The 26,937-nt window shown below is 43.5% G+C and overlaps 1 protein-coding gene across 3 annotated transcripts in view; it reads left to right on the top strand.

Annotated features, from left to right (window-relative positions):
- ST3GAL1 (ST3 beta-galactoside alpha-2,3-sialyltransferase 1) overlaps positions 1–25,777 on the top strand; it is a 74,176-nt gene extending 48,399 nt beyond the window's left edge. For all 3 annotated transcript variants that reach the window (XM_015619598.2, XM_015619596.2, XM_033512461.1), the window contains 6 exons: positions 3,141–3,921; positions 13,477–13,673; positions 16,851–17,030; positions 21,048–21,093; positions 23,274–23,393; positions 24,830–25,777. In XM_015619598.2, the coding sequence (XP_015475084.1) occupies positions 3,610–3,921; positions 13,477–13,673; positions 16,851–17,030; positions 21,048–21,093; positions 23,274–23,393; positions 24,830–25,003 (1,029 nt within the window). In that variant the 5' untranslated portion in view covers positions 3,141–3,609 and the 3' untranslated portion in view covers positions 25,004–25,777. The remainder of the gene's footprint in view (positions 1–3,140; positions 3,922–13,476; positions 13,674–16,850; positions 17,031–21,047; positions 21,094–23,273; positions 23,394–24,829) is intronic.
- The last annotated feature ends 1,160 nt before the right edge of the window (positions 25,778–26,937 follow it).

Raw genomic sequence — 26,937 nt, 5'->3', positions numbered from 1 at the left:
TCCCAGGGAGCACAAAGGTGCCTTACATGGGGACAATGACATGGGTTGAAGGAGGGGGGAGTGGGAAGGTAGCAGACAAAATCCGGACCAGAAATAAGACCTTAAGCACCCAATCACTTAAGGTAGCTTAACCTGCTGCCTGCAGGGGCTGAGCTGGGATCTCTGCACACAGGCACAGCTGCAGGCAGGCACTGTTAAGCTCTGCTTATCTCTCAGGGGACTGTAGCTGGGAGAGGGCTGGGCACTAAATCTCCCTACCTTAAGTCCCCAGAAGTTGTTTCTGGGTCTGAGGCCAAAATGGCCTGTTCACAGAGGTGTTAATGCCGAGGGCATGCCAGGGATGGTGATAAGGGCTGTGGCTGCTATCATGCTTCTAACTTGTAATGGCTTAATTTAACTATCACAAGTAGTGTCCAGAAGTGAAACATTCCCAACAGCTGGGGTTGACATCCCTGCATGGTTTCCTACAGCAATCCCTGACCTTCCACTTCCCAGCACCTTGGTGAATCCTATGGAAACACTTTTGCAAAGATTTATGCATCTTGTGTGAGCAGAGGGGGCGAGACAGACACAGGGATAATCTGAGATGTGGTACAAGATGCTGTGAAGAATAAAAGTAGTGATGTCTGGGTTGGATCTGCCAGGTGTTCTAAGAAAGAAAGAAAACAAAAACAGAAAAAAACCAAAAAACTCCAAGTCACACTGAACTGAAAAAAAAAAAAAAAAAAAGATTTTGCATTCATTTCAGTCGTCCTTTTCCTCAGGCCATATAGGAAGCATGAACATTCAGAGGAAACTGTAAACAGTAAGAATTAAAATAGAGTATCCTGTCTTCATATCCACAAGGGAAAAGGGCCTTATGAAATCTGGTTTTTCACCTTTCCATCACATGCTAAAAAAGACAGGATGATTAGGAATGTGAAGACATTTTATCCCACTGTGTAAACACTGGTTTGGGTTTTTTCCTCCCTGAGTTATAAATACAAATTTAACCTTAGCTGAGTTACAATAAATAAATAAATCTGGTGAAATGGGTGCTTGTTTTGGAGGGCAGAACAGTTTTATCAACAATACTCCATTTTATAGGCTTTTCCAAGAAAGGCTGGATAATCCCTCTCCCTTCTCCTCTTAAAAATGTAACAGAAGAGCAGGAGCTGTGTTTACAAATACTGATTTGGCCCAGCACAGACAGCAGTGGGGGGTTGACCTGCCAGCATTACAGCTCCTGAATTATCCACTCCATAAATGGAAAATCAATTTGCTTCTGGGATTCGGCATGTTTTCAGGGTTGTTAGAGGCTGTATTTTTGTTTAAACTCACATCCAGGCTAGGAAAGCAAATGTGTTTGGGGCTGTTGTGCAGTGCAGGGCGCAGCTGGCGCGGATGGGGCTGTGTGCTGGGGCTGTTCTCCTGAGCTCCCTTTCTGACCCCCAAGGCACAGTGGCAGCATCCCCATCGCGTCTCTAAGGCTGGGATTCCTGAATTTTACCCTGGAATACTTCAAAAGATTTCTGCTTAGTGTGAAAACTTCCCTCTGCAACACTAAAGTGGATGCAGGATGGTTCCCTGATTTACTGGTGCAAGGAGCCCAAGCAGATGGGGTTAATAAAGCCCTTTGTTATCCAGCCTGACCCACTTGTCAGCCCTTGAGCTGCTATAAATGCATGTGGAGGGGCCAGACTTAAAATAAATCTCGAGGCATTTGGCAAACAGCAGCTAATTGAAGGGCACATGCTGCCCATCATGTGCTGAGGAGGAGAAACCTGGGGCAAAGGCTTAAAACCGAGGCCTGAGTCTCCTGTTTTTGGAACTGACTGTATGGGACTCTGTAAATATTTACACACCACCTTTAAAATCCAAGCTGTTTCCAAGGTGCTGTGTCAAAGCCCTTGGAAAAGTGGAAAAGCTCCTCGCAGATCCCCAGGAGAGGAGCCAGCAGGAAAGCTGGGGATGCTGCAGCTGCACTTCCCTCCTGTCTGGATAAACAGCACATTTGGGAGATGAAGGGTCCTACATCCATGCCATGCACAAAATGGGTTAAAATGATGAGGTTTCATGGTAACAATTGCAGTTTTGCTGGCTCTTTGCTGGTCTGAAGCCTTCAGCTGAACGGTGAATGAGGCTTCTCTAGCTGGGTTTTCACTTGTTCATAAATTGCACATATTCTGACATGGTTGCTTCTCTGATATTTTTCCTACCTTTTTGGGAAAAAAAAAAAACCCAAAGAACAACAAAACAAAGAGTGTTATTTAAGCAATGGCACTTTTGGGACTTTTGGTAAACATCTGAAGTTTTATAAACAACATGTTTTTCTTCACACAAAACAAAGCCTGTCCCACAATGGCATTCCCACAAAACACTGTGGGATGAAGGGATTCATTTTATGACTTTTAAAAACTTGTTTAAATCACTGCTGCCAGGCAGGGAACACCAGGAGGGGAAGGGAGAGAAGCTCTGGGTCCCTCTGTATCTCCAAAGCAGCTCTGTGCCTCTCTGCCTAGGCTGGGGTCAAGCAGCTATCACCTACCTTTCCTTGACAGAAAAAAGAGCAATTTTCCATGTCAAACAAAGGCCATTTATACTTTGATTTCCCCTGTTTGTCCCAGGACATTATGAGCTGTTTTTGCTTGGCTTTCTCTAATCACAAATCCAATCCCAATCCTTAAGAAATTAAGCTGTCTGGGGAAAGAAAGAGGAAAGAACTGATTCATCTTCTTCCCTATGCTGCTCCTCCCTCCTTTGCCGGGTGCTTGCTGTTCAGCTGCTCTGAGTTATGAATACTTTGCTCTTGTGGCTATCAAGGTCAGCCTGAAGGAGGGAGGTGAGTCATTGTCATTCAAATAGCAACAAACTGTAATTCAAATAAGGCCAGAGCAGAGACAGGAGGCTGATTCAATACAAAGAGACTCAATGTCCACAGGTCGATGCTCTGCCCATTCCAAAATTTCACCCTCACACTCCTCAGTCTGCAAATACCAGAGCAGAGCTTAAGCCAGGACTGCTGTTTCCAGGGCTCTGACCTGTTCAGAAGTTCTGGATGGGGAGGGGAAAAGCAGAGAACTTAGGGAGGAATGGAAAAAAAAAAACAAAACAAAAAAACCTGACTATTTTTATTTCTTTTTTTGTCTGTGTGTCTCTAGGTTGCAAACTTCTCTCCATGGCTTAAGCAGATATCAGAGCATGTCCCTCTGATGGAATGTACAACCCTATATGATCCCATCCTTCAGGAACTAAATTCCAAGAAAAAGAATACAGTTTCTACAATTTGCTTGTTTTAATGTATGGCTTGGTCTCACACACAAAAGCTGAGTTTTAATTTCTGTACTCAGAAAGACAAGGGTCTGTCTTCAGCAAACCCTCATCAGGAGAGGTTATCAACAGGACAGAGAGGTGGAAGGAACTTTGAAGCACTGTGAGAAGGTGAAAGGAAATACCCAGCTTGTCCTTTTTCAGGCCTGTTTGGGGAAGATGAAGCTCCTCCCTTACGGCTGGCTGTAGTGGGGTCAGTGTGGTCAGCCAGTGCTGACTGCCTGCTGCAGCCTCTCCTTTCTGCCTTACGTTGGAGCCTGCGTTTTTGGCCGGCGGTGGGGCAGAGCCCAAGGGGCAAAGATGGTCGTGGTAAGGAGGAGGAATGTGAAAATGTTCACCTTTGCCTTTTTGCTCATCACGGTGACGTCGTTTCTGCTGAACTACACGCACCAGGTGACCACGACCACCTGGGACCCCAGACATCTCGTGGTGCAGTTTTCAGAGCACGTCCAAAAACTCTTCAGGTACCCCAGGAGACCTTGCAGCTGTCACACGTGCATTTCAGAGCTGGGACATTCCCTCTGGTTCGATCAGAGATTTAACTCAACTATGCAACCTTTCCTGACCTCACAAAATGCCTTGATCCCAGAAGACAGCTACAGGTGGTGGCTGGTAAGTGAGGGGTGTGGATACAGCCTGGGCTTTGGGTGATGGTGGTGGTGTCAGGCTTCCAGGGATGCCAAGCACATAGAAAGAGATGTTTTCTGCCCAAGGCATTTGCTGTCTCAGCTGAAGAGGCAGAGGTGGAAGGAAGTGGGTGTTTGTGCTGCTGTTTAGCTCGGAGTGCTTGGAGTGCACATTCACTTGCTCTGAGCTACAGAAGTCCCTGACACAGTTAGGTGAACCAGAATTTCCAAATGTCAACACTGTCATCCTCTCCCTTCTCTTCCAAAGACCATGCTTCCTAACCCCTCTGTTTCTGCTTCAGATGGGCTTTTTGCCATTCATTAAGGCAGATAATCAAAGTAATTTCGAAGTGTGTCATTTCCCCGGGGCTTTCCTTAACATAAGATACATAAATACTTAGCAGGATTAAATGGGAAATTATTAGTTCCTTGTGTATGAGAACATTCTCTGTTGTGGCTGATGGTGTAAAACAGATTTGGGAAGCTCATGGGTGGCGGTGGGTCACTGGGAACAGCCCCAAGTGTGTCCTTGAGCAGGGTGGCCCAGCTACATCTTGAAGCCTGATCATGAAAGCAAGCTGATGCCTTGTTCACAAATCACGGAAGGGAAAAAGATGTGTCCTGTCGTTTTGCCTAACAAAAGCCCCTTTTGTGTTCTCTTGAAACAAAACATCAGTTGTTTGATTTACTCATGGCTGTGCTAACGAGGTGCTAAAGTGCAGGTTCTGCTGCAACAACCCCAGTGAAATCGCAGTTTCATTGCACTTGTTTTCCCCCTTTTCCGGAGAAATAGTCCCCTGTGCCTTTCTTTGAACACACAACAGCCTGCAGCTTAATGTCTTGCAGCAGCAAAACCCTTGTTGTTGAATTCTGGGCTTTCAGGGCTTCTCTGGCACCCTGAGGGGGCCTCTCCAACAGGCACCCACTGTTGCAGTGGGGACATTTGGGTTTTGGAGGGGATGTCAAGTGCTGTGGAGATGAGGCTGTATTGGATTTATCACTTCTCACTCCACTGGGTGTTGTATTTAGTACTGAAAAATAAATGCCACTGAACTCTGTCATCTTTAATTGGTGTGTAAATGATATCATTGTTTTATGATGAGGCCCTCCTTTTTGCAATGACTCAAGTACTGCAGGTGCTGTATCTTTTCACCTTCCCCTTGGCCATGACTTTGAATTCCCATTGCTTGTGGCTTTTCTTGCAGCTTCCAGACACTTTTCCATCTGGTCTCCATGTGTTTTGTCTGGACTTTGCTGGAGCCTTGAGAGGGGAAGAAGGCAAGCTCAGGTCTTTGCCCTTGCCCTGGCTTGAGGTTTCACCAGGGAGATGGGCTGATCTAACAACTGGCAGTTTTCAAAGGAGTGGACATTCCCCAGAATGAGCTCAGTAATGAGAGGATGAGGTTACTCATGGACACCATGAGAAAAGCCACTCTGCATTCTGCACTCAGAACTCACTGATTTAAACATGAGGTTTGAATGCATTCTCTCTTAGGAAAATATATAATAAAAAGAAGAAAAAGCTTGGGAAGAAGCTTGGTACAGAAGTCTGAATATGTAATGTCCTTTCTTGTAGTGAAACAGAAAAAAAAAAGAAAGGAAGCAGTGCTTCCTCGATTTATAGAATCAATTAGGTTGGAAAGGACCTCTGAGATTATCAAGTCCAAGCTGTGACTGAACACCACATGGTCAACCAGACCAGGGAACCAGGTGCTACATCCAGTCTTTCCTTAAACACCTCCAGGGGTGGTCGCTCCACCACCTCCCTGGGCAGCCCATTCCAATGTCTAATTACCCTTTCTATGAAGAAATTTCTTCTAATGTCCAACTTAAGTCTCCCCAACCATAGTTTTAGACTGTGTCCTCTCGTCCTGTCACCAGTTCCCTGGGAGAAGAGACTGACCCCCACAAGGCCACAACCTCCTTTCAGGTGGTTGTAGAGAGTGACAAGGATGCTCCTGAGCCTTTTCTCCAGGCTGAACAGCCCCAGCTCCCTCAGCCTCAGTCACCTCATAGGACCTGTGCTCCAGACCCTTCACCAGCTTTGTTGTCTTCTCTGGACTTGCTCCAGCACCTCAGTGTCTTTCTTGAAGTGAGGGGCCCAGAACTGGACACAGCACTCGAGTCGTGGTCTCACCAGTGCATTAAAAATTCAGCTCGACCTGGAACAGATTCTTTCAGAGGAAGTTTGTTTCTTTTTCAGCAAAATGAAAAAACAGACTTTCAGAACAGCTGAAAGTCTCCCCATCCCAAACAAAAGCTGTTCATTAATTTTCAGGGCTGTCTAACCATGTTTTAGTGTTTTCATTCTTTTTCTTTTTTTTTTTTTTTTTATTCAGATCAAGTTCAAAGTGAATATACCACTTCAGAATACAAAATCAAAGCAATTTTTTTTTCAGATGGTAAAAATAAATCTTCTAAGATTTCTAGACTTTTTCAATCTTCAAGCAGGTTGTGTGAAATATTTTGATGTCCCCCATAACTGCATTCTGTATTGGAAGTTTTTACTTTCTGAAAGACTTTGCTCTAATGTGTAGGAGATGGAGAAAGTGCCCTGACTCCACTGAAAGATGATTTTGGGTAAACCCCAGGCATGATGTGGCCTTACCTCCTCATTGCAGCTGATTCCTTATGTACATGTTGCTTTGGGTAAGCTTTTCTGAGATGGTGTCATTTCTTCAGTAAATAATTCCCAGGTGCATCCTGAGGGCAACTCCCTTTTTGCTGTTCATTTTTAGGCTCATCTTCAAAGCAATTCTGAGATTTCAGCCAGTCTTTAAGAAAACATTGCTCATGGCCATGTTTCACTCTTGTGTGCTTTGCCAACTCAGTAATTTGTAACTTTTTGCTGTATTTGTACATAAAAAGGAGGTATGAGGAAACCTGAGATTGCTCAAACCTCTTTTTGGGTCGGGGGAATGACTGGGTGCACTCTCAGGAGCTGATTTCAGACAGTGTGGCAGTTCTGCTGAGCTGTAGCTGAGGCTCTGGGATGCACTGGAGCTCTATTACACGGCTGTGACTCCCCTGTCCTGGGGAGACCCATGTGATGTGCTGCCCTAAAAGCAGGCAGAGCCCTTGCCTGGCCACCAAACTGAGCCGTGTTGCTGTAGATGTGCATAAGTGCTGTTCACCCAAACAGTCCTGCAGCATTAGTATCCCTCCTACCAGGACACTGAGGACTCATTTCAGAGATTAATGACCAGTATTGGAGACAAAGGGACATTTGGCACCAAAGAATGGGGTGGTTTCCCTTGCTTACAGCTCTTCTCATAGCTGCCAGGCTGCTTCATGGTTTATTTGGAGAATATATAGTTTGAACACTTTCAGCCTGGTAGGATGTGACCTTTAGAAGGAAATATTCCTGCTTGCTCTGAATGAAACTGTTTGTGTATAGTGGATTTAGTGCTACCACCTGTGCAGGTGGGGAGGAGCAGGGGAGAGAAGGTCAGTGCCACCATCCCTGCAGTGGCTCCTCTTGCTGCACGGGGCAGGGCTGCTCCAGAGAAAGCCCCTGAAAATGTACCTGGCTGTTTCTTTGTTCATGGAAACAAGGGGGATGTTGTCAGGACTGCTCCCTGCTTCTCATTTGCTTAAATATACACAAACTGTCCATTATTTTAATCAGGTAGCAAATAATGGCCCAAATTCTCCTCCTGCCTGTACCCCTGCAGCTGTTCTGTACTTTTGGTGACTTAAAGTTGAATTGGAATCTTCTACTTTCAGGGAGGATCTGGGCATTAATAACACTTCATGCTGTGAACATTTTGTTAGAAATTCCTCCCTCCCTCCCTTTTCTCCCTTTCACCCCTCCTGTCTCTCACCTCCTGTCTCCTCCTCTGCCTTCCCTTATGCTCAGGGACCATGGGAGTTTTTGCAGTGTGGCACCTGCTGTTATGAAATACATTCCTTTCTGTTTATATTTTCTTTCCCTGAGCTTGTTCACCTGCAAGTTTTCCATTGTTTTACCATGACACAAAAGCTGTGATGTTCTCACTAAATTTAGTAACCTATATGTAAGGAAACATGGCAAGAATTATATGCTGTAACGAAGCACAGCATTTATTTATCATTTTCTTGTTTTGTTCTAAGGGGTGAATGCGTTGTTCTTGGAGGTCAGAAAGTATAAAAAATAGGAGATTAGAGCCTGCTGTTCTAAACTCAGATGTTGAGGTTGATGGATTGAAGTTGTGATAAGTAAATTTAGGTTCAGAGTTTCCTGGCAATCTTCTCTGTAGCACATTGTTCATAAACTGTCATGTTATGAAAACTTTTATCTTGTCTTATAATGTTGGAGGGTTTTTGCCTTTTCTTTGGAAGAAAGCTCAGATCTTGGGGCCATGTTACTAGCGTATCTAAAATAAAATACTAGTTTAAATTCATTATGTTTGTAGGAAAAATGTAATATGTGGCTTAAAAATCTGTTTTCAGCCAGTGAACAAAGGGGCATCCCCACCCAACACGTGTGCTGAGGAAGTTGGGGCAGCTGCACTGATTTTTAAGGCAGCAGCAGAGCTGCTTGGCACCTGAGTCATGCATTTTGAATGCTCTCTGAGGAAAATGTGCCAATACTTTCATCACCAGAAGTTTCCTTTGAAACTGGGAAGCTGTCTGTGACACTTTGAAAGCAATTCAGAGGGCTCAGCACTTTGAAGGTAGCCTGTAGCTACCAGATCACTGTAGAAGGTGGTACCAAATCCCAAATCCAGGCCCCTAGGTGCGTGCCACATGCCCAGTCCCATCTGCAGTTGAGCTGCTTGGCTGTAAGTGTGACATTTAGACCAGATTTGGACCAGATTTTGGCCCTGGGCCCCCTCTTACCCTCACTGGCAGTCCCCATGTAAGTCGAGCTGGGCTGGAGCTGCTCCTCCTGTGGTGAGGACAGATGGATGTGAAGGTGGTCCAAGCTCACAAGTCTCTCTCAGCACAAGGGTCAGAGTAGTGTGGAAGTGACCCATACCAACCATGGAAGTCAGAAATTGTACAACTCAGCATATTATTGTGTGTTATTTACAAAATATATGCACATACATATTTATATTTGAGAAGGAAATTTTCTGACTACACAGATCATTAAACAAAGCCCAAACTCTTGACAGTTCCTCTATTCTTCCCCTTCAACTCTTAGGTGCATAGTAATTGAAGGACATTAAATAATAACAGGAATAAAGCCATATTTTCCAGACGAAAGAGGCATTTTTAAAATTTCCTGATGATTTCCTTTTAAACTTTCCTTGAGTCTGTAGAACAGAGATTACCTGGATTTGCCCCACCAGACTGTTGGTAGGATTAATCTTGTAGCTGGGAAGTGTTGCATGGGTGTTAATGCCTCCAAACTGCAGCAGTGAGGCAATTAGTAGCTGTGCAAAAGAGATTCTCATGGAGCTTTATTTGCTCTTTATCTTTTAAAAACAGTTAAAAAAGATTAGAAAAGCCACAAACCCCAGTATTGCTACCCCAACTTCCCCCAGGCTGCCTGGCTGTGTTCTGGGGCTGCCTCACCAGTGCTGGCTGCTGCCAGACCCACAGCTGTACCTGTCTGTCCACCACAAGGGTTCTGCCTTGGTCCATCTTCTGTCTGCATCCACACCACACCAGTGATTGCAGACTAATCTATTCTACCTGATAATGATTTGGGATTTTGAAGATGTGTTTAATGTGCTGGCAAACTTGGCCATGGGTGCAGGATGTACAGCAGGAGAGCTTTCCCTTGTGGTTCCCCCTGGCTCCTTTGAGAGGCCCCAAGATAAAAAGGACATGGATGTCTTGGAGCAAGTCCAGAGGAGGCCTGGGAAGATAGCTGGAACACCTTTCTTGTTCAGACAGACTGAGAGAATTGGGGTTGTTGAACTTGGGGAAGAGAAGGCTCTGGGAAAACTCTATTGCCAGCTTTCAATATCTAAAGGGGCTACAACAGAGCTTGTCACAAGGGACAGGGTCTGATATGACAAGAAGGAATGGCTTTAACCTGGAAGAGGGCAGGTTAAGATCAGTTATTAAGAAGAAATTCTTTCCTTTGAGTGTGGTGAGGCACTGGCACAGGCTGCCCAGAGAAGTGGATGCCCCATCCCTGGTAAGGCAAGGTTGGATGGGGCTTGGAGCAATCTGGTCTAATGGGACCTGTGCCTGCTCATGGCAGGGGTGTTGGAATGAGATGACCTTTAAGGCCTCTTCCAACCCAAACCATTTTGTGATTGTATGACTGTAGCTGTGTCCTCACCACTCCAAGCCATTAGCTCTGAGCAGCCTTGGCTGAATTCACAATCTCCCTTTGCAACCCCTTAGCCAAGTTTTGGGTATTTCTGCTTGGTAGTGCTGTCAGTGTGATGGTGTTGGAGAACCCAGTGAAGCCTACTGAGAAGTTTAAAAAAGCAGCAAATCCCTTGTCCTCCTTAGTGGGGGCGTGCACAGCGATGAGGAGGGAACAGGCTCTTCCTTGGAGAGCCATTCATGGGTAAAGAAAGGGAGTGCATGAACTTTGAGGGTTCTTTTTTCTTGCCTTTTTTGTTTTCTTGCTAGCTCACTTCTGTATGTGAAATGGGGAGTTTCTAAGGCTGGGAGATGATTTAGGAAACTTCTCAATCTGAACTCCCAAATATAGTTTTTAACAACCTGAGGTGGAGAGGTGACTCTCAAGTGACACACAAATATTTTATGGAGGGAAGCTGGACTGTTTAGTAATCCAGTGATATTTTATATGTGGACACAAGATGGGTTAAGATGCTTTATGATCTTGGACAAAAACATGAACTGCTTCTTTAGATACACGTATTACTTGCTTCTGAGAAAAGCAGCCACTTCACTCAGGACATAGGGGTCAAGCATTTCAGTGTAGTTAAGGCTGCTCTTAGCAGTTATATCCATACACATATCCCTGTGACACATCTACAGCATTTGGAGGGAGGATGCTGCTGTCCTAGCAGAGCCACAGGCTCTCACTCACAGACTTCCACTCTGTGCTTTTGTTGATTTATGGGAAAGGCCAGACTGGAAAGAGCTTGATAAGGAAAAAAGAAAAAAAAAAAAAAAGAAAAAAAAAAGAAAAAAAAAAAAAGTTTGGTGTGGGAAAGTGAACTATAATCGTCTTGTAATTGTAATGCTATTAAAATGGCTTTTTTTTCAATAAGCCAAGCAAATATTGTGCAATAAGGAACTGTATAAAGAATTGTGCATGCCAAGTCTGAATATTTACTAGCTGAATATGCCTTGGAGTTAACCAGCTTTGTTGCTTCCTCTTCTCTGTTTTGCTGAAACGTCAAAGACTAACCAGTGTTGATAGAAGATTAGTCCTGAAATGTATAGTTCAATCAGATAATCCCTGAGAAATCAGAACAGAGCACTTAAAATGAGTTAAGGACAGATGTGTCATTGTATGGGTGTTCAACACACAATGCAATAAGGTCATCACCCTATTAGAGGGCACTGAGAGAATCTCTAACATTAGTAATGGTCTTTCCTATGGAAGTTGTGTACAACAGAAGGATTGTAGGACAGTGGTGTCGTGCTTTCAGGTTGATGTTAGTTCCCATGTTTCAGCTTGGTTGCAGTAGACTTACTCTAGACAGAAGCATAAAAGAATGGTGAATGCCTGAGATCTGTAAATGGAGGAGCCTGTCCAGGATGTTTCTTACTATTTTAATACAGCAAAAATGCATCAATAATCCAGGTCTTTCCCTTTTCTGAAGCTGTCAATCTGAATGAAAAGAAAATTTAACTTAAAAGGGGCACCCAGGTACTTGGACTTTTCTGAAAATTGCCTTCCTGTTCTGAATTTTCTCAGGGAAAATCAGTTCAAGGGTGAGATTTTGATGGGTTTCCTTTTCATTTCTGAAAGACAGTTAAGAATCAGCCCATCTTTACTGAGACAGAGAGTATGTATGGATGAATGCAAATGTTTGTTCAAATAACTCAAAATAAGTTCCTTTTTTAGAAAATACTGTATTTTACTACATTATGCACCTGTACTACACTCTGTGACATCTGTGAAGTCTCAAATTGTTTTGAAGGCTGCAGGTTTTCTAACATTGTTTTTCTCATATTCAGAGCAAGATGAGGCTAGATTCGATTAATAAAGAACACACAAGAGTTCAGATACGTAGCCATGTGTTTGTTGTTGCATCACACACAGATTCAGAAGATGACCTTTTTTTATATATAATTGAGCCTTGCACTGAATAGTGACACACATGGCCACAATTACAGTGCTTGTCTGGTCATCCTAATTACCTTGCATCCTAATCACCTTGTGCAGTCCATATGCAAGTATATAGATTAGAAAGGATTAGTGGGATGATTAAGTCTGCATATGCTTAAGTCTGCATATGTATATATATATGATTTCTTTGTCTACTTTGTTTCAATTTCTCAATGTCATCTTCTAGCTCTGAGCTCCAGAGACCTGTTGTTCATTTCAGTGCAAATAAGGTCCTGCAAAAAGCACAGAATTTAAACAAAAAATTACAGTGCTGCACCTGTTTGTGTTTGTGTGTGAGAGGGAGATAGCAGGACAAATTATCAGTTCCTGGTGCAGTCAAGGGAAACACATTAGAAACTAAAGCCAAATTAGCCCAGGCCATTCCTAGGAGTCGTGGGAAAAGGTGTTTCTCTTCTGTCCCTCCCTGTCTTTCCATGCCCTGGGGCTGGCAGAGCAAGACAGAGCCTTTTTGGACTATTTTGTGCTGCAGCCACTCTCCTTTTGTGAGCTTGGAAGCGAGTGGCAGCACGAGGGTGGGCAGTGCTGTTTGTGAGCATGCCAGTACTCCCAAGCTCTGCAGAAAATGTCTGAGAGCTGAGCCCCAGAACGGGAGTGTGTGACCATCACCTGCCCTGCACGGTGCCTGGACCTTCCCAATCCAGCCATTGTTTCCACCATGCACCACAGAGCTGCAACACAACAGAGTTTCCCTCCATGGCAACAGACACAATGACCAAGGTCCGGGTGCTTTTCTTCATCCTGGAGATTTTTTTTACATGATTATACATCTCCAGCCCTCAGGGCTAACTCTAGTAGAGTTTCTTATTGCATGAGCAGCTGGTTCCTCCACAGTTCACTTCCCATTTCCCTCTCCCACACCTGGCATATGCCAAAATTTGTGGCAGAGATATCCATGTCTGTCTTCAATCAGCTCCCCTGAGACTTTTCTGTCATTTGTAGGAGAGTTAAAAGAAATCTTACATGTATCCTAACAGAAGATACTTGACCCAGAGTATGTTTAGGCCTATAGAACACCAGAGGAACATTTATTCTCCTAAGGCCAGCCTCGGGGAAGATGCTTGATCTGTTCTATCATGTCTAGATAGAGACTTGAGGAAGTGTGAGAATTTGATGAGAAGGAGAAAAAGGAAGGCAAGTTTAAAAAGTTAAGGGATTTTCCACTTGATTTTTTTCACACTTCGGCTCCTAGCCTGAAGCCTTGTGCTGCAGAAGGCAACATCTGTGGGTAGATGGAGGAATGCTCTTGGAGGAGACATTTCAAGCCGTCTCTAGCTCACAGAAAAGCTGCCTGTGTCAGTAACCTGGAGCAATTTTTCTCCCTGACAGAAACTGCAAGGAGAGAAAGCTCCGAAGAGTTTGAATGCCACTCTCACAGAGCTGTTTGGGCTCATCCCTGGGGACAGGGATCCGCTGCAGGAGCGGGGCTCCTACACCTGCAGGCGCTGCGCCGTCGTGGGCAACTCCGGCAACCTCCGGCAGTCTCAGTACGGCCAGGATATCGACTCCCATGACTTTGTGCTCAGGTGAGTGGAAACCACCTCAGCCACAGATGCCTCTCTTGTCTAAAATTCACACTCTAAATTGGTATTTGGGGAGGTACAAGTGAGTAAACAAGGTTTCAGGGTCTGTCTAGTGAAAGCTGGTACTTAACTCAAGCCTAAGTTTCAGGGGGATTAAACTATGAGTGTTGGAGCTAGGACCTCATGTTTTAGCTTGGACAAAGAAACATTAATAGGTATTGATACTGTAGCTTGTTCTGCACAATCTGTAACTGCCTGTGTTGAAAAATGTAGGTGAAAAAAGATTTGCACTTAGGAGTAAAAGTTACTTCTGCAGCCAGTGCTCACGAGCGATCTTTTAGGCATTTAACTGACTGTGTTAGATTTGACTTTCTTGCACCAGCTCACTCTTAAACAGTGGTGATGTGGGGGAACCAAAGACGCCTTTCAGTGGACCAGAGTCACCTGTTTGGCTACAGGGAATTTGTAAAGCATGGCATTGCCTTTCCCTTTTGAGGCAACAAGGTTGGCCACTTTGTTCCACTGAAAGGCAAGCAGGAACTAGGCAAGCAGGGCTTATCATGCAGAGGGCAGCCAAAATATCTGGACTGAGTTCATCTCCAATGTGTCATCTGCCTTTCACACCACAGCTGCCAGCACAGCACAATTTGGAGAGCAATAAAGAGCAGGAAGGGAGGGATTGCTCTTGAAATGCCACATGTGGGATTATTCTCTCAGAAGCATCAAAAGCCTTAGAAGGAAACTGTGCTCTGAAGTCAAGAATAAATCAACAGAGGATCAACACTGTTTGAATTGTTAAGCCACCTTGGCGTCTGATGTGGCTTGAACATGGCATAGAGTCTTCAGATGGCATCTAAATCTTCACAAATCATATCAGGAGTTGCTCCCTGCCAAAAGTACCTCCCCAAAGGCAGAGGCACCAAGCTGTCCTTCAGATCCATGAAGGGAAAGGAAGAGCCCTCAACATTATTCCTACAGGTTGTAAATGTGGGGCAGCTGCAAATGTGGGATGCTGTGGTGCATTTATGTTTAACTCTGAGTCCTCCCATATGGAGACAGCCCTGTTCCTGTGTGGACTTTCTTCTATTGCCTGTCCTACATTTCCAGAGTTGTGCAGAAAAGACTTTGCCAGACTCAAAAGCTGGTAGTAATAGCTAAGGTGCATGTTTCTGCTCCAAGGCCTTGCCCATCCCATAGCCAGCCATCCCTGACAAGGACAAAACTCTTGGTGACTTAGTGAACCTTCCAGTCTCAGATTTATATTTAAGCCATCTTAAGCCAGATCTGAAACAATTGCACAAGGTTTTAGGATTCACCGTGGGAATTCGTGCAGGGAAGGTGACACCTCCGTGCATCAAACCCAAAATCTCTGGTGACCTGAAATTCACTTCCACATCCTCTGGCAATACAGCCAAGTGCTGTGGAGAGCCAAGGAGTCTGAGGGGGCACCTTTCCTTCCAAACAGCATGTTCCAGCCCACTTTTATTTGTATAACTAGCTCCTTCCATGACAGAAGGAAGTTCCTGCTTGGTCCTTCCTGCTGAGACTGGGTGTGAACGCTGCCTTCTGCCATCTGGCACCGACAGCCCCACCATGGGTGGCAGGAAAGGCACAGAGACCCAAGGGCAGATTGTAAGATGACCAACATGTCACCCTTGTTTTTGTCTTGATGGAAAGAAACACCCATATTTTATACCTTTGACTGACTAATCTCAAGGTAAAACACAGAAAGTCCTGTGCTTTTCCAGTATTTCTACATGGTATGCTGTGGGTCACTGGCAGGGAAGCCAGTAACAGGGAACTCAATAACAAATCCACAAGGCTGGCAGGATATTCTAACTACACTAATAACTCCCTTGAAGGGAGTTAGAAGAAACTTAAGTAATTCACCTGGGGGAGAACTGTAATAACACAGCCTGGCATAGACTTGATAAACAGATTTTGCATCTCCTGTTATCATTAACCAGGGCAGCATGTTGTCTGGCAATGTATGATGCTCCTCATTACCTCGTCAGCTACATCCTTCCTTGTCCTCCCTGTGCTTCTGCCAGGAGCTGATCTAATGTTATTGCAGGAAAAAAAAAACAACATTTTCCTCAGAGACAACTGAGGGATTTCTCCATGGTTTTACACAGCACCATGGAGTCATGCAAGTTGCTTCAGGGATCTCTAATGTACAACGTGCTGCACCACAGAAATATGCAAATCTCTGCCACTGAGGAGCTAAAGCAGCAGGGAGAGAATTGCTGATGTGTTCCCAGATTGGCTTTCAGAAGTGAACACAGGCACAGAGGCATTTCTGCAGTCCTGAGTTCAGAAATCCCTCTCTGTTCCCTATATGGGCCACTCATTTAAGAGTTGGACTCAATGATCCTTGTGGATCCCTTCCAGCTGAGAATATCCTTTGATTCTGTCAATCTGTGATACCTCCAACATAAGGTAGGGCAGCCCTGTTTAGCCAACACATCTTAACTGAGCCCTGGAGGCCCTGGGCAGATCTCCATGGACTGACCCCAGGGTTACCTAAAGCACCCCATGTGTGTGCAGAGTGACCCCGAGTATCTGTGGAGTACATCCTACAAAGTCAAAGTAAGGTTTGAGTAAATGAAGGGTCAGCAGCAGGTCCTGTATTTGTGTCTATTTGGCACTGATTTGGTGCCTTTTTGTGGGAGAACCATAAGGAATATTTGCTATTTCTCATCAAACACAGCATGGTTTATTACCTTGACCCAAGACATTCAAATACACCTGTATGGATAAGGGGGAAATGGAACTGCAAGAAGTCAAGCTGATGTACCTCAGGGCAATGTTTTTCTCACCAGCTGGAGGATGCAGCTTTAGGATGAAGTGAGATGTGTCCTCATGGGCTCTCCACTCTTTTAATGACTGTAAAGGGAATGCAGGGATGTGCTCAGAGACACACCTGCTTCGTAGACACTCCTGTTCAGTCCAAGGAATTCCACACTAAGGCTGAGCTTTCATTTACTGTTCAATCATATGGGTTATGATCATTCCAGCTTGCCTGAGGACCCTTACATCTGTCAGGGCTGTCTGAAGACCCTGCATATAGCACTCCCCTTAGCCACCTGCATCTCAAGCAAATGACTTGGTGAAAATTCACCTAAGTACTTGTACTTACCTAATTCCTCTTCTATCTCAATTCTTATTTTCGGGCTGCAGAATGAATCGTGCCCCCACTGCTGGCTACGAATCAGATGTTGGGAGCAAGACCACTCACCACTTTGTTTATCCTGAGAGCTACAAAGAGCTGGCAGCAAATGTGAGCATGATCCTGATCCCCTTCAAAACCCTGGACCTGCGCTGGGTTGTCACCGCTCTCACCACAGGCACCATCAACTTGTGAGTAAGGGCAGGCACAAGGGGTGGGAGCTCTGTACTTCACGTTGCTGTAGGAGATGTTTGCCTGTGTGGGGCAAGTCCCTGCTTCTCATAAGGCCTAGGGAGCTTTGCAGACCCACTCAAGTCAGAGTTCAGCCCTAAACACTTGATTTCTAGGAAAAGCTTAATGTTATATTGCAGTTGTTGAGGCAAAGATCAAGATCCAGTCTCTTACATCCCTGTGGTCTCAGAGAAATGAAAAGGGGAGTTTTTGCTGGTGGAGATGACCAGTTTGATCAAAAGGCTCATAAGCTTTGGAGTTCACTGCCTCATTTAGGGCTTCTGCTCATCCCTCCTCCTCTCTGGATCCTTGGGAGTCAGTACACTTGCAGAAGAGGATGAGGAGAGTGCAGGTTGCTCCCCTAAGAGCAGATGCAGACTGCAGCACTTGAGGATGAGCTCCCCTGGACAGGTTGGTCAGCAGCTTGGTCTGTCTTTCCTGGTGGAACTTGGCTGAGAACTGTTCAGAAGAAACAATGTTTTATGTGTCACCTCCATGACTTAGCCTAAAATTCAAGAGTTCTACTTGGCAATAATGTGACACACTGGAATTTATTCTCCAGTTCTTTTTTGAATGCTGTCAGAAGTAAAGGTTATCTCCTGCTAGATATATTTATGGCAGCACCAGAATTAGAAATGTGATCAAAATGCATGTTTCTTCTGGAAGCCTGCTAGCAGATTCTCTTCCTTCCTGTAAGCTGGCTTTTCCTAATCCAGAGAATGAAATATGTGACATTTGTACTGTGTGCAAGGTTATCTGCTGGATGTGGAACCACAGCCGTGTGGGATCGCTTGGTGACACTCAGCTACACATAGGCAGCAAGAGCAGATCAGATTGCTTTACTCCAGGGAGAAATATTTCAAGACATTTCAACTTTTTTCCCAATTTCAAAGTCTCAGAAAATTTAAACTTGTAAAAGTGTGTCTTGGGCATGTTGACTGGACATAAGACCCACTTTGCAATTTTAAGTAAAACTCTTTCATGGAAAAACAAATGCAGTTTTATTTTTTCTCTTCATTTTCTATTCTTTCTTTGTAGATACATGTTAGATTCTTTTTATTTCTTATTAAGATTCCCTTAACTTGTAACAAATCTGTGTTAGCTTTCTTAAACCTTTTTTATCACCAGCATTTAATATATACAGTCATAAACTGGCTTGAAAAAAACCCACTTTCAAGACACACTCATAACTTGGGAAAATCAGTACACTTAAAAAAGTGTACCACTCACTACAAGAACATCACTGAGGGGCTGAAGCCTGTCCAGAGAAGGGTCTGCAGCACAAATCTGATGAGGGGAAGCTGGGGGCGTTCATCCTGGAGTAAAGGAGGCTCAGGGGGGACCTTACTACTCTCTACAGCTCCCTGACAGGAGGCTGTAGCCAGGTGAGGGTTGTCCTCTTTTCTCAAGTAACAAGGAAAAGAGGATATGCCTCAAGTTTCACCAGGGAGGTTTAGATTGAATGTCAAAAACAATTTCTTTGCCAAAAGAGTTGTCCAGCACTGAAGCAGGCTGTCCATGGGAGTGGTGGTGTCACCATCCCTGAAGGAATTTTAAGAAACTTATAGGTGTGGCACTTAGGGACATGCTTTGGTGATGACTTGGCAGTGGTGGGTTAACTGTTGGACTCAATGATCTTAGAGGTCTTTCCAACCTAAATGGTTCTATTGTTCTATAATTTACATGGACACAGGTTCTGCAGGCAGGTGCACTGCCTGTCCCTGCCCTGGGAGAAAGCTCTTGGTACTTCCCTGAGCCCTGCTCTGATTTCAAGTGAGCTCTTAGCCTATGAATAAGGCATAACTGGTTGACCACAATGTAGTCACAGCAAGTGAAAAGGAAAACACCTTTGCTTAATAAATTGCAGGATTTATTATATATTTATAATTGGATTGTATACAGGGGCTTGGTAAGCATCTGGTATAAATTAGTGAGTATTTAACCACATGAAAGAAATACCACTATTTTAAGATATTTGCCATTCTCAAAACAGGGAAATTGTGTAATTAATAAGCTGGAATAATAAAAGCAGAAAATCATAAGCATACAAATCATAGCAATGCACATAGCATAATTTTAGCCTTGTAGAATTAACCTAGGAGCACGCATTAAACACACAGTGTCAGATAATGGGTATGAGGAAATTGTTGAGTGCACATTTTTAAAGGAGAGAAAGCATGAAATAAAAACAAAACACATTTGAAAGTCAGTATTTTAGAAAGGAAGAAGTACTTATCTCCTTACCCTGGTGTGCTTGGGCGTTGTTCCATGTGCACAGGCTGCATAGTGTCAGCTGAGTTTAGGCTAACAAAATCCCAAGTGTACTCATAGATAAAAAAAGATAAGCATCCTGTATTGGTTAGACTTCCACTCAGTGTTTAATTTTCTGTATTTCAGCTAAATGAAATAATTTCCTAAAACTCAACACCTGTGAGTTAAACATATTCTTCTCTTAGTATTATCATAATTCTTGCAATTTTTAGGATTCAAAACAGAAGTCAAACTTCAGATTGCCTTAATATTAGCTTTAATTAATAGCTGAGTGATTCTCTCAGACATTCTCAGTCCCATTTGACTGATGTATTTCCTGGTTAGATCAGAGATGTCCACAAGTACTGTCATGAACGCTGCATATTCGTTTCTTTGGTCTTCTGCTGTATCTATCCATGAAACACAGCTCTCTTGTTCCCTCCACATCACCTTTTTAGAAAAGATTAACTGTTTATTTATATGATATTAAGGAGATTCTAGCGGCAAAGAAGCCCTTTTAGACTTTATGAGCACAAAAAGGGCATGGGATCTCCAAGACTGTGTTTACTGATTTGCTGATCAAGGTCAGGCATGGGCTGCAGCTGCAAGGGAAGTTTACTGAGACCAGGTTGAGAGGTCTGCATGAGTGTCCCTTTCCCCAGCAGCATCACCTCTTAGGAGTGTTGGAACCACCCATCACCTCTCCCATTGCCTCCAGCCCAGAGCACAGACTGCAGGTCAGGAGAGCTTTGCCAGGTCACCACTGGTTTGGGAAGATTTAGACTAAGTTTTAAAAGTGATGATGTTCTGTGGTTCAAAGAAAATAAAACCTTAATGACAGGAACCTTGTCATCAAAACCCAAGCTAAAACATTCATACTGAACTAATGTAAGGCTTTGGTGATTTACCACAACCCATCTAAAAAGTGTGCAGGATATGTTTTGGGATATCTTCCAATTCCCAGCTCACCCAAATTCTTTCACTTGAAACAAACTCAGGATGATTTTTTTTTCCTTACACACTCGTGATGAGTGCAATGCCAGCACACACTGAGCATGAGATACAGGGAATAAAAGTTTCTTTCATTTTCAAGATATGACTCGTGATTTCAACCCAGTCATAAGGTGTAACTTGGAAATTTTATGCTGGCCTTCAGCATCACCCTGGGGAGGAGGGAAATAGCTTTCTGTGAGGGGCTGTGTACTGGGAATGCCCGAGTTTCATATAACCAGAGAACTGGTGAGCTCTGCTGCCACCGACTCTGAGAAGCCTGTGGTGGCTCCGAGTGTTAGGAGAGGAAAAGTCTCCCCCTGGTGGGAGAAGGTTTTCCTGCCATGAAATCAAACGGAAAGTCTTTCCCATCATCAAAGAGCCTAGACTGCAGCAATAATGATCCAAGAATTAGAAGTCTCGATCTCCACTTAGTATTGACTCTACAGTGTATTCTCAACTCAATCTTTGGTGTCCTACTGTCAATAATTAACTTGAATATTTAAGAACGTAATAGTTTCCTATAAAATTGCTGCAGTGACAACTCAGTTCTTTTCCTGCTGTGTTACTTAATTGCAGCCTCATTTTACAGCAACTTCTTGAGTTTACTACTGTCTAATAATTGGAATTTATTACTTTACTTGAATAATATTTTTTCTTTGGAATTACATGAAAAGACTAATAAGTTTGGCTTTTATTTCTCATGGTGCTCTTTATTTTTTTTTTTTCTTTAACAGCACATATGTTCCAGTTCCAAGGAAAATCAAAGTCAAAAAAGAAAAGGTGAGCATTGCTGGCTGATTGGTGGATTTGTTCTGCTAATTTATTTGTAGGTCCTTCGCCTCTTTGGTAGACTGCAAAAATCCAAGCAAGCCCTTGACATTCATAAAAAGTTGCAGCCAAAATACAGACACTTTATAAGGCTCAGCTAAGCTAAAGATTTGGCTCCTGTGTGCCATTTAGGCCATAGATCAACCACTAAATAACTGTGGTTGGAAAGAAATTGCTCTTGTGGCTATGCCATTGCATGGACACTGTTCTGAAGGTTGCATCACTTCCTCTGGTGCTGCTCAGGGACATTAAAAGTGCAGCATTGTCCTCCACAGAAACTGCTCTGTTCTTACCCATTGCAGTCATTTGTATGTAATGATGCTGAGGAGAGACTTCAGAGGTTTTCTTAAACAGTTTTAATATTTGAACACCAAGGATGTTTCTCACTCCCAGGTCAGTTCCTTGTAATAAGGAGCTAAATGAACTCTGAACAAATAAAGCTGTGTGTTCCCAAGTCAGTGGAGAATTCCTGGTGTTGGGCTCTTAGCCCACAGCTGCAGTAATTACCTGTAGCCAAATAAACATGCCTGGAGGCTGAGCTGAGGCCAAGTCCAGGAAGGTTTTGCTCCAGGTGTATTACAGGTCTCACAGGCAATGTTCAAGCACAGTTTGCATGAGAGGACAGGCTGGAGGCAGGATTTGCCATGGGGCAGGATGTTAATTCCCATGTAGGAACTTTAGCCACTGTGCAAAGACTTCTGGTGTTGTGGCTGCATGGTTTGAGGATATAACCAAGGCAGGCTGTGTGGGAGAGGAAGAACCTCTTCTGTGGAGCTTCCAGGAAAATAAAGGTCTCATTCTCTCAGCCTTTGGAGAGACTGATTTTCTAAAGAAGTATGGGTGTCTAGTCCCTCAAGGGCTGTTAAAGCATGACATTAGCTCCAGAACATTAAAATTACAAATTGAAGCACTTACCTTTCATTCAGGAGGTCAGATTTTGCCAAAGTGAGGTGAGAGCCTGAACTAATATCAGTTTATTTTCCTTTGTTTGAAACCATGGACCTCTAGGGTGCATTAAATCATCCCTTAACTCATCCTTGCCTGTTGTGAGGTACATGATAACCTCTGCAAAAGCCCTGCGAGAAGCACCAGGGCAGGTTGTTAAACTCACATCACAGCTGAGTGGCAGCAGCCCAGGGCATGGTGATATGCAGCAGCTTCCTGAGCATGAGAGGAGAAGCCTGTGTTTCTTCCCACACTGCAATGCAAAACACCCTGTGAGAAGAGATTACACACAGATGCAATATCAGCAATTAACCTCTGACTTTGTAAAAGGAAGAGCCTTGCAGCTAACCAGATAGCACTAAAGTGCTGTCACTCTAATTACAAATGCTGCATGGAGGGAAAAGCCTCTTTCAGGGGAGGGGGTTAAAACCAAGGGCTCCTACCAGTCCTTGGATTTACTGTACTCTCAGGTCTTATCTTAAGTGCTCTGTCTCTGTGATTTAACCTCTGTGAGATAAAAAAGAATGCATTCTGTGTCTTGTTAGAAAAAAATACACAGAACAGAAAAATTTCACGTTTGAAAAACAGGATAAAAGAAGCATTCACAACTTGATAGGCTCCCTGGTAGTTTAAATTTGGCCCTTGGTTTCCTTAGTTCTGTACCTATTGAGGTACCAAAACATGGCTGGCACATTGTGCAGAAGAGGCAGCTGCTCTTATGTTTCTAGTCAAATTACAGCTCAACTGATGATCTTAGGGGTCTTTTCCAACCTAAATTAATCTGTGGCTCTGTGAAACATACCATGGCATCTCATGCTTGCCTTGTTCAGGATTCCACCTCCCCAGAGCTCACCTGCAGGGTGCTGCAGGAAGAGTAGAATGGCTAATGCCAAAGTTCCATCTCACTTGTGTTGTTTCATACCCATTGGTTTCAGTAGGAATCTCCAGGATTTACATTATTGGAAGCAGGAGGGATATCAAGACCAAGGAAGGGCTACTGATATGTGATTGCACATGGGAAATATTCCTGAATGCACTTAATATGGGACTTATTTTTGCCTTTCACCTGCCTTCAAGGAGTAACTATTATTCCTTTCTTACCCAGTGTCCTTTAGGAATTGTGTGCTACCATTGTTTTTTTCCCCAGGGTATTTTACTAATGAGTCTTTCTCTCCAATTTTGGATAGATCCTGGTTTATAATCCAGCTTTTATGAAATACATCTATGAAAACTGGCTGGAGCATCATGGGAGATACCCCTCCACAGGCCTTCTGTCTTTGATGTTTGCTCTCCATGTATGCGATGAGGTAAAGTCCATCTGGTTTTGGATATATGGATAAAAAATCAGGACATTTCACACTGAAGAGCCAGGAACAGCCTCTGGCCACTCACTCAGCCTTTGTTTTCCCCTCTCCACCTTCTCTGCTATTTACCTCTTCAAACATATGCAGACTTCTCAGAAACATGCAGACATGCTCAAGGGACGGTGATGGATTTTTTTAATGTCAGCAAATTGCAAGGTTTACAATGCACTCCAGGAGAATATAATTAAACATAAACAGAGGTTCCAGCTGGTATCAAAAGATGTCTAGACATGAATGGTATCTGTGCCCATCTTGCTAGTGAAAGTTTGAATTATGTTTTGTCTCATATTTTCAAACTCAGGCTTGTGGGTTTATACTGTAGGTTATAGTAAATGCCTTTGCTCCAGCAGTTACTTGGGGAAATTCTCTGGTTTGAGTGATGTGAGGTGCTCCAAGGTGACTGGAGACTCAGCTGCTTAGAGCAAGGTCAGCTCCACAAAATCCTGCAATCATGGGCTTGGCAGCATGGGGGAAAAAAAAAATCACTTTGCTGGCAAAATCCCTGTCCTGCTCACATCTGCTGATGAGAGTGTTGGTCACCCCAGCCTGTTTTGCTTGGAGAGGTGTTGGAAATACTCCTAAAGATACTGGAAGAAATTGTTATCATAGTCACAGCAGGTTGGATGGAGCCTGTTTTCTGGTAAGCAGGCAATGAACAGGCCTCTGACATTACCAGAAAGAACTTAAAAATAGCTCGTATTTGAATGGCCCTGGGTGTGGTTGGTTTAGGGAGCTGGTTTGGAGCTATGGCCCATTCAAATACAGTCAGATATATCACCACTCTGAGCTTAAATAAATCAGTGGTGATGTTTGGACTGTTACCATCAGAGGAGACAGGCATAGCCATTGACAAACGAGACTTTGGGAGAGGAGAGGCTGTAGGTGGGTACACATGAAAAGAACATAAAATCCATCTCTCTCTCAAGTAACTGAAAATATCATATAATCAAGCATATAAGTGTGGTCACCATGACTCATTATTTAGAAGACCAGGACCACGCCAAATTTTTTTTTCACTCTTTGTGACTTAAATCAACTACAGAGGAGATTCCCATCCCAAGCCACAGATCTCCTGGGGTCAGTCATGCTGAAGGGATAGGAATGCATTTTCATATTGCTAAATAAGGATTAATGGATGGAAATCTCCTTTTCCCTCTGAGTTCAGGTCTGGAGGTGTCTCGGCACACGTGCCTTGGGTAGGCCCTGGGCTGTTTCTCTGTGGTCACGTCCTGCAGCAGAAGAACTCAGGACGCCACTGAGGAGCTCAGGTGCTGCTGCCTGTACATACACTGAGAATAAAGATTTTCTTCATTTTCAGCATTTCAGATGAGGAGCAATTGCTTTCCAGTCCATAACACTGGTTCTCCCTTCCGTCCTAGGTGAATGTGTACGGCTTTGGGGCAGACAGCAAAGGACACTGGCATCATTACTGGGAAAACAACACTTCAGGTGGGGCTTTCCGGAAGACAGGCGTCCATGACGGGGATTTCGAGTTCAATATAACTTTGACTCTTGCCTCCATTGAAAAAATTAAATTTTTCAAGGGCAGATGACCCTGGCCACGGGGACAAGTGGGGGCTGCAATTTCCAGCATGCAGCAAAACAGAGCTCAGTGAAGATGATCTGGACACCAGCCAGGTTTGAATGCGTGGATCTGCGGTGGATTTGGAGCAGCTCACCCTGCAGGGAACGAGGCTGAGGACCGGCTTCCAAGTTCCAAGCTGCACACATTTTCCTGTCTATGGATAGCCAGGAGCTACCTATCACTTGTGGGAATAAATTAATCTCTGCTTAGGCTCTACAGCTCGATTCTTGAATTACTGATGAAAGATCTGCCTGTTGCAATTAGAGGAAGCCTGAGCACAGAAACTGGTATCTGTGTGTCTGTTCTCTCCTCGAGCAAGGCAGGAGATCCTTGAAGAGGAGAGAAAATGACTTCTGGGACTTGAGATCCACTAAGGCAGCTGTGAACATCATAGTAAGGATTACCTCAAAGAAATGAATTCACTTCTGCTGTTGATCTTCTTTTTGAACCACCTCTTCTCTGTTCTCTTACTACTTCCGTTTTCATGCTGTATTAAGGAAAAACATGATGAAGTTGCCTGGAGGAGTAAATATTTCAACCATTGCCTCATTTTGCATTGATAGTGTCTAGAAAATCATCTCATGTATTATTTAAGATTGTTTCCTACACTTCCTCTGTCCTAATGATGGAGAAAATAATACTGAAAACTCCAGGAAAAAAAAAATGGCCTTTTTAGCCACTTGTCTGTTTCATTTGGTTATATGTAATTTTGGGGGGTTTTGTGCTTTTTTTTTCTTTGTTTTTTTGTGGGTTTTTTTTTTTGGTGGAAAATACTCTGAAATGTTATTTTTTTTAAATTTTTTTATTTAATCAATTTAAGATTGGAAAGTGGACTTTCCTCAAGTCATTTATATGTGCCTTTTATAATTGTGCAACAAATGTGATTTTTTTTTCAAGATGACAAACCCTAAATTAAACATTTTTATTATTAAAAGGGGGGAAAATTAACCAAAGTTTAGCTTCTGTCTGGTATGCTTTTGTAGTCAAAACCAATAATAACAACTCCTATATTGTACTTGAACAAACACAAACAAGACAATTTTTAAAGGTAGCTTATACCTTTTTTTATGGGAAAATATTCAAAAGTCCCAAGGAAAAGTTTCTTCCTAAATTTTTTTTACAAGTTTAAAAATGCGATATCTCTTCACAAGCTCTCTATCTGAAATGGAAAAAAAAAATCATGGTTTGGGATATTAACCAGTTGTACACTAAGAATCCTACAAAGACACAATCTGCACAAGCTGATCTTAGAGCATGAGACAGACTTCAAAATCATGCACATCTCTGGAGAAATGTGTATTTTGATGTCAGTACCTCCAGGCAGTGAGAGGAGGGGAGGTACAGTGGAGGTTTTATATCCACAGATTTTTGACGGAATCAGTGCATTAAAGCTTCAAGGACACATAAAGTATAAATCCAAGTTCAGGCAGCGAAGAATGGAAAACAGTGGCCTTTTCTTCTCAATATCATGAAACCAGGACTCGTGAATTATGGATCCACTTTCAGCCTTGGTGAAACCAGGGGAGTTCCTGCCACAGACTTGGAGGGATTTCTGATTAGGCTGGGGAAAAATGGCATATTTAATTTTTAATGGATCACATTGGTTGGAGTTTTTTTTTTGTTATGTCAAATGAAATCATCATCTGAATGTCCTCTCTTCTATGCACCGGTTGTGGCAGCATGTCCAAGCAGATGAATATTTGAGGTCAGTGAAAGCCCTTCAACAGTGATGTGCTCCATCCAAGATTTATCCCCTAGTCTTTCTGCAGCAGTTGGTACCAGTGAGGTGCCCTCCAAGGCACAGTGTCATGGTCAGCTGGAATTTTGGGCCACAGCACCGTGCACCAACATGAATTGCTTTACTCTCATGAGCATCACTGGATTTGTGGGGTATAGAGAGCC

The sequence above is a fragment of the Parus major genome, chromosome 2 (genome assembly GCF_001522545.3).
Source record: "Parus major isolate Abel chromosome 2, Parus_major1.1, whole genome shotgun sequence".
In the NCBI taxonomy this organism is placed as follows: domain Eukaryota; kingdom Metazoa; phylum Chordata; class Aves; order Passeriformes; family Paridae; genus Parus; species Parus major.
This window is presented reverse-complemented; position numbering and strand designations above follow the sequence as displayed.